Source organism: Lynx rufus, unplaced genomic scaffold, assembly GCF_022079265.1.
Source record: "Lynx rufus isolate CCGP_SWC_20201006 ecotype Redwood Valley unplaced genomic scaffold, mLynRuf1.p SCAF_1, whole genome shotgun sequence".
Lineage (NCBI taxonomy): Eukaryota > Metazoa > Chordata > Mammalia > Carnivora > Felidae > Lynx > Lynx rufus.
Window position 1 is genome coordinate 173,438,394 of NW_025814823.1, and position 17,515 is coordinate 173,455,908.

Consider the following 17,515-nt stretch of genomic DNA (forward strand, 5'->3'; position numbering starts at 1 on the left):
TTTTTCCTATTCTATTTAACACTAATGATGGCTGATCAGAAGGTCTGGATAGGGATGGGAACAGCTCATCTGGTAGAGGCTTTGGTGAAGGGTTCCTTTGTTACCTGCTTTGGGAAGAACCCCTAGCTGCCCATCACTGCCTCTGTAGTACTTGGGCTCAAACTGTGATTTCTTACAACTTCTGAGCCAGACAGAAAATAGGAGGCTTCAGGTCACATGAAGCTGGTGGCAGGGTGCAAGACCAACACCCAAGAACCCTGAATCCCAGAGTAGTGTCCCCTGTGACACACTTCATGGCTGCTGTATGTCTACATACATAGCTCTATGTCTGCACTTACGGGTTATTACATCCCAACACCTGCTTTTCATCCAGCTCAGGGCTAAGAGCTTTACATGCCTAATTCTCCTCAGGTGTCATTGGCTGCAGAACCTGAGGTGCCCCTGAGGTTCCTGGGATAAGATGAGGTTCCCTAGCAGTGAAAGGTGGCTTCTTGCTGGAGCCCAGGGAAGAACCACCTCTGGCCAGCATGTTGCCCCCCTCCTCTCATCAGATTGAATTAGGTTTCTGGCATTTCATAACTCATTGAGACTTAATACAGGACTCTGTGCCAGATGCCATCTGCCTCCAGACTCACCTCCCCAGGAAGACCCAGAGATTACTTCAGGCCAATAATAGAAGGAGCAGCAGTCATCATTTACATAGTATCTACCATATGTCAGGTACTGTAATTGTTTCATATGTATCTATTCTTTTCATTCCCACAATAACCCATACGGTAGGTACTAGTGTTTCACCCTTAAGTACAGGTTAGCTCATCAAGATCATACAGCCCCACAGAGCTAAGATCTGAACTGCAGCTGCCTGGTTCCAGAGCCTGTTTTTTTTTTGCTGTACACTAGACTGTCTCTCCCGCCATGAGACCTTCCTTAGCCACCAGAGCCATGAGCAGGAGCTCCCTCTGATGTTTACCTGCTGGATTGTGTATTGTGGGTCCTGGGCACTGACATCAGAGACCATTCCAGGCTAGAGAAATTCAAACCTGATCTCAGGAATGCTCAGAGTAAGAGGAGCTCTGATATGAAGTCAATATGAACCCTTGGGTTCAAATTCCCATGTGCCACCAGAATGTCCAAAATTAGAAAGACTGACAACACCAAATGCTGGTAAGTTGGTAGAACCACTGTGGAAAACCATTTGGTAGTATCTAGACAAATTAAACATACACCTATCCTATAATGCAGTGATTCTACTCCTGGATATATGTGTGCACATGCACACCAAATGACACATACAAAATTTTTCAGAAGAGCTTTATTTATAATAGTTCAAAACTAGAAATAACCCAATTGTCCATCAACAGAATGGCTAAATTGTGGTGTATTCATATAACGGACTACTACTACAGAGCATGAAAAAAAAAAAAAAACTTCTGACACACATACACACACAAACATGGATGAATCTCACAGACATAATATTGAGCAAAGGGGATGTGATTCCATTTTTATAGAATTCAAGAGCAAGCAAAACTAATCTAGGGGGATAGAGGTGAAAATAGTGTTTACTTCTGGGAGATAATAACTAGGAAGGGAAACAAAGGAAACTTCTGGGGAGCTGGCAATGTTCTGTATCTTGATCTGGAGGGTGACCACCCAGATGTACACATACATGTAAGGATTCATCAAATTGTGCTCTAAAAACTGGAGCACGTTACTAAATATATCTCAAAAAGTTAGGGAAAAAGTGATATTTCAAATACAGACAACTTCTGGGTACGGCTGACAAGTTATTTTTGCCTACCCACATCCATTCTCCTCCCTTAGTCTGAAAGGAGCCCCACACTTTCCTCTTTTCTGTTTCAGTCAATGTGTTTTAGGTGTAGCTCACTCTTTCTCAGTCCCCAAATCAAGGGCCTAGTCGCAGTGATTGGTTTAAGAACTGGAACAGGGCCAAGCTGGTTAATGAATGAATCCCAGAATTTTTTTGTTGGAACTAGTAGGAAAAGATGATCTTTCCAATGTAGTTGCCTCTCCATTAGGAGACAAGCCTGGAGCTGCCAGTGGCCATCTTGCTACCTTCTGGAGAGAGTTGGCCTGAGAAAGAGGCCACACAGAGGAAAGCAGAGTGAAATTAAATTCTTCCTGATGACAGTGTGTCAGAACCTGGATCTAGCCATCCCTGTACTGAAATTTTTTATTAGGTGAATCAATAAATTTCCTTTTTTAGCTAACCACTTTGATTTCAGTATATTTTAATGGTTATTTTTGACAGAGAGACAGAGTACGAGCAGGGGATGGGCAGAAAGAGAGAGAGACACAGAATCCGAAGCAGGCTCCAGGTTCTGAGCTGTCAGCACAGAGCAGGACTTGGGGCTCAAACTCACGAACTGTGAGATCATGACCTAAGCCGAAGTTGGACACTTAGCCAACTGAGCCACTCAGGCATCCCATGTTTCTTACAGTTATAAACTGGAGTCTAATAAACTGGGAATCTTGGGTAAAATTATGAGAAATATGGGGGAGCTTGGAATAAAAAATAACCACTGACCCTTGTCCAATCTGTTTTGTGGCTGCTTGCTCTATGAGCCCATGGCCCTGTCAGATGGTAGGTGAGGCAGGCCCAGGGGTTATATCAGAAGGATTCTGGTCCTTTTTGGAAAGGGTTCTGGACGAGGAATCTAGAGAACTGGATTCTACTCTCCATTTTGTTGCTTCTTAGTGCCAGGACCTTGGATAAAATAGTACATCACTTTGACCCTTTTCTATAAAATGGAGTATCATTACCTAGTTCAAAAGGCTGTTATGCAGATCAAATGCAAGTTTCCCAACTTCTCCAGCTTTTTCATACCCTGAGGTGAGTTAAGACCTTTATCCTGGGCATTCTTGCTGGGCTCTGTAGGACCCTCTGACCATTGCCATAATGATCTTTAACAAGTATGTGAGCTTCCCAAGAGCAAGAAAGTGTTCATCCCTGTGCCCTCTTGCCGAAAGGGCTGGGCACGCGGCTAACAGGGACTCCTGAATCCAGACTAAGGTCTTGCAGGCCAAGGTTCATGATACAGCAGCCCACCCACCCTTCTGCCCTTCATTTCCTTGCATGATAGATGAGGCTGATTCGGACATCCTGGATAAATTAGAAGGACTGCAGGGAAATTGCTGAGACAGTCTGGGCTTTGGAAGCTGAGAGCTGAGAACCCACCATGGGGGCCACGTAGGGCCTTTCCCAGCTGGTCAAGAGCAGGTACCCAAAAAAGGCTTGCTGAGTGAAGAATGGGAGCTGAGGCTGCCTGGGAACCTTCCTCAGGTCTGGCTGTCTGAAACTAAGGTTGGACAAAAGGCTCCTGAGGCCATCACACTCACTCCTTCCCTAGCTCATTTCTGGGTCATAGAAAAGCTTCCTGCAAGAATCTCCAGGCCTGTAAGTCCATGGAACAAACCTAGTGCTGAGTAAGAGCTGTGAGGGAAAAGGCCATCTTTCCTCATACTCATTCATTCATTCAACAAACACTTCATGACACACCACTCCACATTACAGAAGTTGAGATGAAAAAGGTTAGGTCTCTGTCCTGAAGGCATTAGCCTGGAGAGAGCCAGACTGGACACAACCTCCATTTTGGCTTCCTTATCTATCTCTTATCCTGCTCCCCTGCATTCCTTCTCCACCTAACAGCCAAATGATCCTCTCAAACAAAGTAGATTCTCATCTTAAACCTTCTAACGACCTCCATGAGACCCTCTGTGACAGGGGGAGATGGATAAGTGGATGACGTTGTATTAAGTTTAGGGCACCTGGAAAGTCTCCCACAGGTTGCCAAATAATTAAAAGTTTATCTTTGTCCCACCTTCTTAGATCAGTATTTAGAGCCCTGGGTGTATGAGAGGGTTGAGGGTGAGGGGTCAAGACACACATACTAGATCCAACAGTAATATGGCCCCAAATCCCAGGTTTGTTAAGTTGCAGTCTGGCTCATGGGAGAAATTCTTTATTTAGATGCTTCAGTGACCAAGAGACAGAGCATAAGCACGCGCACACACACACCCATACACAATACATAAAGGCATTTCACAGGCAAAGGGATAGGCAATGGGGTGGGGGGGGGGGGAGAGGCCACGAGAGCAGCTAGGGGCTTCTTTGACTCAATGAAGGGGGGCCTATGATGGTGACACTCCTTGGAATTCCCGCTTGAAAGCTACAAGGAAATATCCACTCCCAGTGAAATCCCAGGCCGTAAAAGACAGCAGAGTTGGAGATATCTAGGTTTGGGGCCTGGGGAACACCTGTTTCCTCACTGCAGAAACCTGCACTGGCTCTCCTTTCTTTCCCTGGTACCCAGGAATCTCCTGGTGGATAATGGAAGAGGGCTAGCACCACAGCAACCTGGACAGGTGGTCTCCTACATGAGGAGGAGAGGGCTAGTAGAGCCAAGGAGCAGCAATGGACCTTTGAGCTGGCTGGCATGAGATAGTTCACCTTTTAAGGGCACAGAATCATCAAGAAAACTTGCATGTGGGGGCTTTCCCACATGACCCTGGGTCAGAGCACCTCTCTGATGGGGGAGGGGAAAGGCCCCCCCCTTAGAGCTTTCATAATCCCACTAGATACCGAGGCCTCCTCCAGCTCTAGCTTTTCCCCAGCTGATGCATATCCTTAGCACCATTCAGGAACTGTGGAGAAGAGGCAGAAGGACAGCACTGCTCTGCCAGGACTGTGTCATTGCTCCAGGAGGAGACTTCACAGTGGGCAGAAAACTGTGTAACTGGCCAGCATCTGGTCTCAGGCTCAGGAAAGCCTGCACTTTTTGGGGAAAGGGAGTGTGTCATGTTAGCTCCAAGCTCCCATAGGGCAGCCACTTCCATCTGCCCTTTCCTACCTAGGCAGAACTCTGGTGTGAAAGCTCCAGGTTTCACTGGAGCTGCCTGGAGCCCAGGGACAGCTCAGTTCTTTAGCCGCAGAGACTGGTTCAAAAATGACCTGCAAAGGAAAGACAGGCCTGGGGCTCATGACATATGGCCCAAAGAGGCTGGGGAAGGGGAAAGGCCATCCTCCAAACTACTATTCTGTGAGGCCCCAAGTCCTTTCAAGATCCATCCCCTTCCCTTGTCCTGACCTAGAGGGCCCATTCCAAAGGGGAAGAGCAGGGGTGGATTAGCCTGGACCAATCAGAGGCTATCTGTGGCCCACTCCTGCCTAAGGCCTATGTGTTCTCCAGGTATAAGAAAGGAGGAAGAAGGGAGCCAAGGGCTGACCATGGTCACGGGAAGCTGGCTCACGGCTGGTTCAACCTGGGGTGCTGGACAGAAACACCTCTAGTCTTCCAAGGTGGCTGAGTCTTTCTGAATGGGCTGCCTTTGCATTGGAATCTGGCCCAGGGGTGATGCCATTGTTTTTGGTGACCTGTAGTTTGAGAAGGAATAAACACACACGATCAGTTTGTGGTGGTTATGATGGTGCTCCAGGTAATTTTCTAAAGATAGTACAGCTCTTCCAGGGCCTTGGAGTAATAAGGTAACCAGGTCTCCTTTACTGAGGGTCACTGCATGCTAGGCACAATGCTGGGTGCTTTGCTTCTAGCATCCTATTTAATCTTCATGGCAATTCTACAAGGCGGGGATAGTACCCCTGTTTTGTATATAAGGAAACTAAAGTTCAGAAAGTCTAAGTCACCTGACCCCAGTAGGCTTTTTATTGTTGTTTTATTTTGTTTTTTTTTTTTTAATTTTTAAAATTAAATAATTATGTTGTTGTTGTTGTTGACCATCCCTCCACCCTTAAGCTTTTTAAAAGTGTGGCAGGTTCAGGACAGCAGCCCACATCTCTCCACTACGAAACCATTTATTCTGCCTATAGGGCCCTATATGACCTGGATAGTACAGACTGATCATTCTTTCCCTCACACTGAGTCAAAAGTGGCTCTCCAGTCACTCTATCCCACTTTCTGCGTACCTAGTAATAACTGATATTGTCTTATTTGTTTATGGATTTGTTTAGGATTTGCTTCTACCACTAGATGGGGATCCAAAAAAATCAGGGAACAGCATTGATCCTGGTTCCTACTGTAGCCCTAGTGCTCCATAGAGGACCTGGCACATAGTAGGTACTCAATAAATATTTGTTGAATGAATGAAAGCTTACCTCTAATAGTTCCCTTTTCTGGTACCAGCATTTCACATACTTTATCTCTAACTCTCAGGTCATCCCATAAGGTGAGGATAATGAGCCCCATATGCAATGGCAGAGCAAAATAAATGTACTTTGGAATCAAAAGGTTTGAATTCTGGGTCTAACTCCAAGTAACTAAGTGGCTTGGGCAAGTCATTTAACCTACCTGACATTGGGTTTCCTCAGGTCGTAAAGGGGTGTGTGTGTGTGTGTGTGTGTGTGTGTGTGTGTGTGTCTTAATTCAGAGCTGCTACTGTGAATTAAATGAAATTAACTTAGGTGTTCAACAAATAGTAGCTATAATCTTACAGAAGAGGAAGTGGAGGCTCAGAGAAGTTTACTGACTCACCCAAAGTCACATAGCTGAAAATATGGAAAGAAAAGAGTAAATACTAGCATTTTCAAGACTGGGTACCCCCAGGGTAGGGCTCTGGTTGTCTCCAGGTTGTATGCTGAAACTGCTACCAGTCAAGCTGCAAGGGAGATGTGCTGAAATGGGAGTGAGCCCCAGGCTGGACTGTGCAGGCTTGTCTCAAGTCCATATCTAAAAGAAGCCTCAAAAGTCCTCAGATCTGCTGCAATGTGGGAGGGGAAACTTCAGTCAGAGTGGAGAGGACCAAGGACATTTTGACTAATATTTTGTGTTTCCACCACCTTTAGTTAATTCAGCTCTGTGAACAATGCAGAACCTACCATTTAAGTCAAAGAAATCAGTTTATTAGACTTGGTTGCCTGAAACTCAATTTCCTTATCTATAAAATGAGTATATTCTCATCTCAGAAAGTTATGTTGTAGCACACTGTCCACACTACCCAGTTCCCTTCTGAGAGGAAGAGACAGAACTGCATAAGCCCTCCCCTTACCAGGCCCTAGCCTCCTCATGTCACACGGTGCCATAACCTCCTTGTTAGCATGATGCCCTAGAAAAGCATGCTGTGAGCCAGACAAGACTCCGTTTGAATTATAGGCTCTGTCTCATAGTATCACTTGAATGGTGGTTGCCTCTGTCTATAATAATAATACCTTCTTCCTAGGGTTGTTGTGTGGATTACCTGAGAGGATTTGCTTGGCATATGCCCTGCAACAGAACAGGGGTTCAAAGAGTGTTAGTCATTTTCAAGGTTATCATGAACAGATGACTGTGTTTACCTCTTCCCTTCAAAGCACTTATCAGAATTTGTAATTATTGGTTGTTTACTCGTTTATTGTTTGTTTCCTCCCATCAGAACGTAAGGTCACAAGAGCAGGGACCGGATCTGTTTTGGCCACCACCCAGAGGGTGTTCAATAAATACTTGATCAATGAATGAACAAATCTGGTCATATTTGGTAATAACCTGGAGAGGGAGCTTTTGCCATAGAACTGATGGCAGTAGAGACTAGGTTCTTAGGCCAGTGACAGGCTTGAGGGAAGGGAAACTTCCCTAGTCAGACTGCTATAGGGCAGGAAATCTAAGTACTTTTAGGAGACCACCAAGGAAAGTGTCTTAAGTTTCTCTACTCAAACCTTCAGTGGCAGGTCCAAAGGCTGCGGAGAAGCTGATGGGAGGAAAAACTTACAGAGGAGACACTTTTGTTAACTGATTGATTTTCTGTTGACTGAGAAAAGGCTGCCAGGATTCCATTTTAGCAAAGTAGTACCTGGCTTTGTTTTGATTTAGAAGCCTTGAGTTCTTGTAGCAGACCCTTGAATTTCAAAGGAAGATTACTCACTGGTTCTTGTGTTTGAAGCCGCTGACATGAGCTTGATACTGTTCTATGGAGTTCAGCACTATCTTACACGTCTTGCAGGGGTAACCCTTCCCAGCTGAAACACACATAAAAGTCAAGATACTTAGTTATCCAGGAACAAGGGACCTGGGGACTGCTGCTTTTGACAGTAAATGCCCTTCTGAGGATGGATGGTGGGGTGAGATTAGGTGGTTGGCCCTGATGAGAATCCCAGAGGCCTCAATGCTCAGGGGACACTGGCTGTGTGCCTATGTGCTTTCTGAGGTTGGGAACCTCCTCACTCCCCTCTGTACCCCCAAGTCCCAGAATCGAACCTGGTCTACAGTAGCTGTCTGTTGAGTAAATAAAAGATTGACAGAACAAAGAGGTGACATTTGGTGTATCTTTTTACCTGGACTGTGCTAAGTGGCCTCATTAAGGATGCCCTTCACTGAGAGATCTCTGGGAAACTGCCACTCTCCCTAGGCTTGCAATAACAGTAATTAATGAGAATGCCTGCTATGAAAATTAATCTAGTCTTTCTATCTTGGGGTTCACAGACACTCTTACTACCAGGGCTGATCCAATGACAAAGTGGCCTTTGTCCACATGGCCAAGATATGGAGCTGGACTCCTGGCTCTGCCTTCATGTGATCTTGACTAAACCCCTTCCCCTTTCTGATCCTCAGCTTTTCTCAACTGTAAGTCAATTATAACATAACTTATAACCATAATACTTATAATAAAAGCCAGTATCATTAACCAAATACCTGATATAGGCCATGCACGCTATATAATTTTGCTTGGCCCTCATAATGATTTTCCTGGGAAAATCATTATCATTATTTTATAAAGGAAAATAAGGCAAAGTCACATGTCTAAGAACACAGTGTTAGTAAGTGGCAAACTCAGGCTTGGCTGACCACAAAGGCTGTACTTATTCTAGCGTGACAGATGTTAGCTGTACAAGAAAGGCAGCTGTACACATGACTTCAAGAGCCCTCTGGTTCTGACACTCTTCTAACCATCTGCCACCCTAAAGTTTCACAGCTCTGGAGTGAGATCACCTAGGCTCAAATCCCAGCTCTATCATTTCTTACCTGTAGGACCACAGGCCAGTTACTTAACCTCTCTGAGATTTGGTTTCCTCATTTGTAAAAGTGGGGCTTCTCTGAGACTCAGGTTCCTTACCTATAAAATGAGGTTAATATTAGTATCAACCTCATAAAGTTACTGCAATGATTTAAATAAAAGCATTTGACACATAGTAAGTGCTCAACAAATGTGAGCTCTTATTACTAGTATTTTTTCACTCTTATGGGCTCCATTCATCAGTCTGGCAAAGAGGTGGAGAGTATCTTTTAACCAGCCTTCTATGGCAGCTGTAGCTGAGAACACCAATGATCTCCTCTACTCCAATTAGCTAGCCGATGTTCCTTTGTATCTTCAGGTATTTCCTGGAAGACACACCCCTTTAGAGCATTTAAGGGGAATATTACTGCAATCAGAATTCAGGTCCATTTTAGACATTTATGGCCAGCATTTGCAGAAGGCTTAATCTTAGACCCCCAGCTCTTCTCTTTCTAAACTCTCTAGGGGTTTCACTCATTCTGCTGACTTTCATTACCACCTAAAATATATGAAACCACTAATATTTAACGATTACTGACCTACCAAAATGGCAATATCTCTAACCCAGACCTCTCATTTGAGTTCTAGACCTATATATCCAACTGCCTACTTGGATATCTCATGGGCATCTTAACTCCAAGCTGACAAAACCTGGCTATCCACCTAATTGCTTAAGACTAAATCTGGTTATCATCTTCGACTATTCCCTCTCCTTCACCTCCCACGTTTTGTTTTTTTGTTTTTTTTTTTTTTTTTTGGTAAAGATCTTATTTTTATGTCATCTCTACACCCAATGTAGGGCTTGAACTCACAATCCCGAGATCAAGAATTGCACGCTCTGAAGGCTGACCCAGCCAGGCCCCCCTCACCTCCCATATTTGATGGCCAAATCCAGATAATTCTTTTTTCTTTTTTAAGTTCATTGATTTATTTTGAGTGAGAGAGGGAGAGTGCGAGCAAGGGTGCAGAGAGAGAGAGGGGGAGAGAGAATCCCCAGCAGGCTCCACACTGACAGCACGGAGCTGGATGTAGGGCTAAATCTTACAAACTGTGATATCATGATCCGAGCTGAAATCAAGAGTTGGATGTTTAACTGAGCCACCCAGACGCCCCTAAATCCTGACAATTCCACTTCCTACATAGCTCTTGAATCCATCTACTTCTGTCTATCTCCTCCACTGCTACCTTACTTAGTCCAAGCTCCCATCCTCTCTAGTATGAATTACTACAATACCATCATTGCTGGGGTCTCCCCACTCCTCTTCCTCCCTTTTCCAAACCATTCTCCATTTTGTAAGCAGAATGATCTAATAATGCTTAAATTGCCATTGGCTTCCCAATGCTTTTAGGTCAAAGGCCCAAATCCCTAACAAGACCAACAATACCAGGACTGGATGCTCCATCATCTCCTCAGGATCGTTTTGCCCCACATTATCCTCCTTTCACTCTGGGAAACCTTCACTGATCCCTGTTCCAATTTAAGTTGTCCCATTTGTTTCCTTTCCTTTTTTTTTTTTTTAAAGATTTTATTTTTAAGTAATTTCTACACCTAACATGGGGCTTGAACTTACAACCCTGAGATCAAGAACCGTGTGCTCTGCCAACTGAGTCAGCCATGTGCCCCATTTGTTTCCTTTTCTAAAGCTTGTCACACTTGCAGTTATTTGCTCAATGCCTGTCTTTTCTACTGAACTCTAAGCTTCATGAGAACATGGACAACACCTGTCTTGTTTACTATCATATATACAATGCCTGACAAATATTAGGAAAGCACTTAGCAAATATTTCTTGACTATATATGATTTTTTGTTTTGAGAGAGAGAGTGCGCGTGAATGAGTGTGTGCCTGAGCAGGGGAGGGGGGCAGAGGGAGAGGTGAAGAGGGAGAGAGGGAGAGAGGGAGAGAGGGAGAGAAGGAGAGAGGGAGAGACGGAGAAAGGGAGAAAGGGAGAGGGAGAGAGAGACAGCAAGGGAGAGAGAGAGAAAGATAGAGAGAAAGAGAGAGAGAGAGAGAGAGAGAGAGAGAGAGAGAGAGAGAGAATCTTAAGCAGGCTCCATGCTCCAACACAGGGCTTGATCCCATGACCCTGGGATCATGACCTGAACTGAAATCAAGAGTTGGATACTGACTGAGCCACTCAGGCACTCTTTGACTATATATGAACTTAACAAGACCTGAAAACCTGTCCTAAGCATAGTTGAAGAGACTCGGGGGATCAGCATGGGGCAGAGAAAGCAGCCCTGTTCTATGTAGGAGGCAAGGCCCTAAGCAGGGAAAGAAAGTGATGGGGTAAAGCAGAGGAGGATTCCAGTAACCTGGGGTGAGTGTTGAATGCTCTGACAGTTGGAAGGATTTGGCTGCCTGAATGATATGCAGGCTTTAGTTTTAGCATTCTTGGATAAATGAGAGAAATGTGAGCCAGGAATATAAAGCAAATTTCAAGTCTTTGATCTGCTTGGTAGACGCTGCATCTTCCCCTTGGGGAAGAGATCTGGACACTCTGGATCATCTCACATTTGATCCATACTTGTCATGAGACACTCTGACAGGAGCCCCATGGAAACTATTCTCTGGACCCACTATAGAATTTAACCCAAATTTCAATGTGGCTCAGGTGCTGCCTAGTGTGGGACCCAGGAAAAATCACCTCATCTTTCTGATCCTAATGACCTCATTTGTAAAATGGGGACAATCAAACTTGCACAGCAGAGCTGCTGTGAGGATTAAATCCGGCAATTACATGTGAGAGTACCTAGCCTAAAGTCTGGACTGTAACAGCCACAGGTAAGTATAGGATGACTGACTGAATGAATGAATGAACAAGCTTCAACAGAGGCCAGCAGGGAAAAGTCAAGCTGCTAACAAACCTAAAACCTTTGCTAAGGTGGAATCCCTGTTAGCTGAAGTCACTGCCTGCATATCCTAGGTCAACATTCCACCTCTGTGGGTAAGAAGGGGGTCAAAATGAGTTCAATGCCTCTGATGTCCTACAGTTGGAAAGCCTCCTGCCAAGTACACTCAGAGCTGGAGGCAGGAGGAAGGAGTGTAAGTTTTGGAGCCAGACAGAGCTAGAGACACATATTGATGTTCTCACTTATCAACATCAGGTCCTATCAGCTCTATGACCTTGAGCAAGTCACTCTGAGTCTCAACTTCTTTATCTGTAAAATGCGAAAATCACACCTATTTTTAGGAATGCTGTGGAAATTAAATTATAATGTATATATTAATATCAAAAGGCGTGTGATGCCCCTGCCCCCTGCCTAGGTTTTCATGAAAAATTGTGGCTGATCTGTAAAGCAGTCAGATGCCTTAAGCAAGAAAAAAGCATCCAGGATACAGTTCTAGGATTAAGTTTGGTAATCAGCCTTAGGCAAAGGGAGGAGTAGATATAGGAAGGAGACTTTGGCTTGAGATAAAAGTATAGAATGGGGGAGTGCCTGGGTGGCTCAGTCGGTTAAGCATCTGACTTGCATCAGACTTCCGCTCAGGTCATGATCTCCCGGTTCGTGGGTTCAAGCCTTGCATTGGGCTCCATGCTGACAGTGCAGGGCCTGCTTGGAATTGTCTCTCTCCCTTTCTCTCTGCCCCTTTCCCACTCACACTTTCTTTCTCTCAAAATAAATAAAGTTAAAAAATAAAAAGAATAGAACGGGTACAAGTTAAGACAAGCAGCCTAAAATATGGCAGTGCCAAACATTAAAAAAAAAGGGGAGGGGCCTGGGTGGCTCAGTCGGTTAAGCTTTGGACTTCAGCTCAGGTCATGATCTCGTGGTTGGTGGGTTTGAGCCCCTCATTGGACTCTGCGCTGACAGCATGGAGCCTGGAGCCTGCTTCAGATTCTTTGTCCTCCTCTCTCTCTGCCCCTCACGCACTCATGCTCTCTCTCTCAAAAATAAATAAACATTAAAAAAAAAAAATTAAACATGGCAGTGTCTGAGTCCTGCTAGTGGACAAGAGAGAATGAGGATATGACCAGAGCAGGGCCAAATAAAGATGGCCAAGAGCTGGAGCAAAGAAGAGTCAGCTGCAAGAGAACCCTGGGTCGTGCCAGCTGGATACTGTGTTGTCCCTATCAGTCTCAGGCCAAAATAGGAGGGTGTCACAGAGGGTTCTGAGGAGCTTGGTTCTGAAGTTCCCATATTTCTCAGCATATGGGGCTGATCCTGTTAAAGAGGAAGGCACTGCCTGCATATGGGAACACCAAGCACTTAATTTTGAAGAGGTTTATAAAGCAGGGTCCTTCAGTGGCATTGGAAGAGCACTCCTTGGCACCCTGCTAAAGGGACCTTCCCTTATTTCATAGCCACTAGTTTGTACCCATCTCATCTGTGTCAGTATTGCTCAAGGACAACCTGTGTTGTAAGGCTGCTTTGGGTTTGGGGATTGATAGAGAGGCATGATCTCCCTTGCCCATATGTGGTCTGGAACATCTACAGTATCTGGGTGTTCACCTTTCTAAGACTGTGGCAAGAGCACAGATGACTCCAAGTAGCAGGTTCCCTGAGGCCAAGTTGTTTGTACTTGGATGCCATGGGGACCTCAAGTGTTGACTGGTGCTGCATCTCCATGGCCTGAGTGGAAACCCTGAGGACTCATACGAATGTAGGCTCCATGAGACAGGCACTGTGTCAGTCTTGGTCACCACTGTACCCCAAAGAGGGTACACAGTAGGTACTCAATAAATATTTACTGACTGAATGAAAGAGAAAATAATAATCTCCCCTCCTCCACTCTTATTATAAGCCCTGAGAAGTTAATGTGATGGGAAGGGCTCTTAACTCTTCATGAATACTTACTCCTGTGATGTTGACTGGCATCTAGAAGTCAGGGTAAAAGCTAATATTCTCTGAGTCAGAGTGGGGTATGGGCAGGCCTCAACTGCTGAGAAGTGAGGGGCCCTGAGGACACTCTAATATCTGGCAGAGGCTGCTGAGGGCCTTCACACAAGGAATATGGATGACAGGGAGCTTAAATCAGAGGTTGCAAACTGGTGGCCCTTGGCCCAAATCTGGCTTGCAGACAGATTTGGCTCATACACAGTTTAACATTTTTTAAATTTAGTAGCACATTTAAAATGGAGAGGAATTCTATTTTTTTTTAAGATTATTTTTAAGTAATCTCTACATCCGACATGGGATTTCAACTCACAGCCCTGAGACCAAGAGTTGCATACTCTACCGACTGAGCCAGCCAGGCCCCCTAAAAATTAGGGAAATTCTTTTTTTTCAAAAATTTTTTTAATGTTTATTTATTTTTGAGAGAGAGACAGACAGACAGAATGTAAGTAGAGGAGGGGCAAAGAGACAGAGAGACACAGATTCCGAAGCAGGCTCTAGGCTCTGTTAGCACAGAACCCAACGTGGGGCTTGAACTCATGAACTATGAGATCATAGCCTGAGCCAAAGTCAGACACTTAACTGACTGAGCCATTCAGGTGCCTCAAAAATGAGGGGAATTCTTAAACAAATCTGACTTTCTAGATTCCTTGAAAAACTGAAAGATATGGTAATAACTAACTGGAGCTGGCTAGGAGAGGCATGCACTCTTCAGCTGGTCATGCTTATTTACTTATTTTTATTTCCTATCTGGTTTCTGCAGGCATTTGAGGGTGCAATGCCTGTGAGGGGAGATGTAAGGAGGAAAAGACAGCATTGGTAGTATGGAGAACTCTAGTCCTCAAGCCCTGATCCAGCTCTCGGTGTGAGCTGGGCCCCCTTACCTGATGAGTCAGTGACAGCAGGGTCGGCCAGCCGCCCATAGTGTGCCATGAGTTTGAGCTTGGTTTCCTGTTTCCTGTGTTTCTTGCCCACATAATGTTGTTGAGCCATGACAGGGTCGTTGAAAGTCGCATGGCAGAGGCTGCAGAACTTGTCTGGGTCTATCATTTCTCTATTCTGGTGCAAGGCTAAGGTGGAGGCCACAAGGAAAGGGTTTGTAAGGCGTTTCGACAGAGCTGCGGTGAGAGAGTTCAAACAGAAACAATGAAAAAAGACCCAGAAGGTGCCAAGCTTTCGAGTATGCTGAATGGAAAGAAAGGCTGGGTCACTAGTCACACTTGCAGATGTAGCACTGCCTGTGTGAATCACACAGTGAAAGTCTTATCTAATTGGGAAAACTGGCAAGATTTGGGAGAGCTCAAAGACCAGCTACTTTGGTCAGCAGTTTTCACTACTTTGGGCATATGAATCCTGATTTCCTCATATTCTGAGGAGGTTCTGCACTTCTGCTATCCAGTTGTCAAATTATAACAGTCTAGAAATGTACATGTTTCTAGTTCTTTTATCCCTCAGAATTCCCCAGAGCTTCACAGCAAGTGGGACAAAAAACTGGGAGCCAATGCACAGATGTAGTAATTGAGAGCCTGAGGATTGGGAGGGTCATTTAGAAAAGGTAACCGTACTAGGAGGCCTTTTGGGTTACACTGTCTTCTAGGCTGAGTAGGAGAAAGAGAGGATGATACTGACGTTAAGTTACATGCTTTGTACGTATATTTCCTCCTTTGGTCCTCAGAACTACCCCATGAGATAAATATCATCTTACCACATTATAGAGAAAAATCAAGGCTCAGATGGGTAAAGTGACTTGCCCAAGATTACCCTGGTAGTGAGTGAATCCATCTGCGTGACCCTAAAGACTATGCCCTCTTCGCTATGCCAGGCTGCCAGAGTGTGGTAGGGAAACCTGAGGGAGGGCTATAGTCCATGCTTTTACCTTCAGAAAACATCCTTGGTTCTGGTCAATGAATTCAGGTAGTCAGAGTGTGTTATGAGTCCCCTGTGGGTCAACAAATGTCCTGATACTCCTGGCAGGCCACACAGCTGCTTTATAAAGTGGATGCCAAGACTCACGAATGAGTCCATGTGGCTAGAATGGTGTCAACCCAGTAACCACTGTTTTAAAAATGTGGCCTAGACCCTCCACCAATGGTGGAAGAGGAGTGGGGCTCAGCAGCACTCAGACAGATGGCTCAGATGCTTGCTCAGCAAGTTGCTTGAAAAGTAATGCACATGTTGTAGAATATTTGATAATATGAGAAAACATTCAATATGTGGTGTTACATTAAAAAGAAAGCAGGTTATACAGAAATCTGTTTCTTATGTCCTCAATTTTGTAAAACAAACGAAAAAACATACTGGTGATGCATGGAAAAAAGGCCAAAAGCATAGAGTAAAAGGGTGCTTTTCAGTAATATCCAACTTTTCTATAATGAATATAGACTTCTGACATCAGAAAAGAGATAATAATGGTCGTTGAAACATAAAAGGCAAAAGAAAAAAAAAAGACATAAAAGGCCATTTTTTAAAAGATACTGAAGCATCAGAGGTGAACGGTTAAGTTGGAGGAACCGCTTCACGGACATCCAAAAAATAACTATGGGAGTCTTCTCTCAGGAAATAGCTTGAAATATGGAAAGAGTTTTCTACAGGGATGTTTGCTGTACTGTTATTTATAAATATCAAAAAAGGGGAGGGGGAAAATGTTCAACATTAGAGGAATGGTGTTATGATAGGATATTATAAAGTCATTAAAATGTTTATGAAAAAGTTTTTAATAACATGGGGAAATACAAATGTTATATTAAACAGAAAGAGTATAAAAGAAAATTACACACAATATGATCTTATTATTGTTAAAAGATATATGCACAATCATATGTGGGTAGTAGCATTTTGAAATGTCACTAATATATTAACAGTGTTTCTCTGTGGTAGGATTTGGGGGATATTTTACTTTCTTCTTTGTACTTTTTTGCATCATTTCAGCTAGAATTATTCATAATGAATATGCATCATTTTTATAAATATAAGGTTATTTAAAGTATTCTATGTTTATATGCACGTATATATGGATTTAATCTGTACATACATAAAACTATACACACAGATATACACACATACACATAACAAAAGATTATAGGAAAAACAATACTCCAAAATATTAACAGTGGTTACCTCTGAATGGCAAAATTATGCGTACTTTTTCTTTTCATATATCTGTATTTTCCATATTTTCTACAAGATGCTTCTATTACTTTCACATTAGAAACATGTTTAACTTCATAAATATAGTTATAAACTCATGTAAAAACATAGAAATGTGCTTAAACTACAAAATTCAATGAAAAGTAAAAGCAGGATACAAACAGTACATGCACTATGATTACAACCATATAAAAGCATATCTGTACGTGGCAAAGGCTGAAAATGAATACGGAAAATAACCTCGTAAGTATGGAATCTTTGGGACCTGGCATATACCAGGGAATTTTCCCCTTTATAGAAAAGATCAATCCATAAAGACAAATAACCTTATAAAGTTTTTGTTCTTAAGCTATTTTCTCTTGGCCTAATGTTTTAATCTTTTTGGTACCATGAATGGTACCAACACTGACTTTATTATTTTTTTTAAGTTTTATTTTTTTTTTAGTAATCTCTACACACAGCATGGGGCTCGAACTCACGACCACAAGATCAAGAGTTGTATGTTCCACTGACTGAGCCAGACAGGCACC

General features: G+C 43.7%; 1 protein-coding gene across 3 annotated transcripts in view; it reads right to left on the reverse strand.

The window, feature by feature from the left end:
• Positions 1-2,374: 2,374 nt before the first annotated feature.
• ZNF346 (zinc finger protein 346) overlaps positions 2,375-17,515 on the reverse strand; it is a 32,023-nt gene continuing 16,882 nt past the window's right edge. Inside the window, exons 5-7 of one of the 3 annotated variants that reach the window (XM_047090668.1) lie at positions 14,723-14,908; positions 7,873-7,966; positions 2,375-5,395 (exon numbers count right to left, since the gene is read on the reverse strand). In XM_047090668.1, coding sequence (XP_046946624.1) covers positions 5,308-5,395; positions 7,873-7,966; positions 14,723-14,908 — 368 coding nt within the window. In that variant the 3' untranslated portion in view covers positions 2,375-5,307. Of the gene's footprint in view, positions 5,396-7,872; positions 7,967-14,722; positions 14,957-17,515 lie in introns of all 3 variants that reach the window. The other 2 variants (XM_047090660.1, XM_047090675.1) reach the window with 2 other exon arrangements.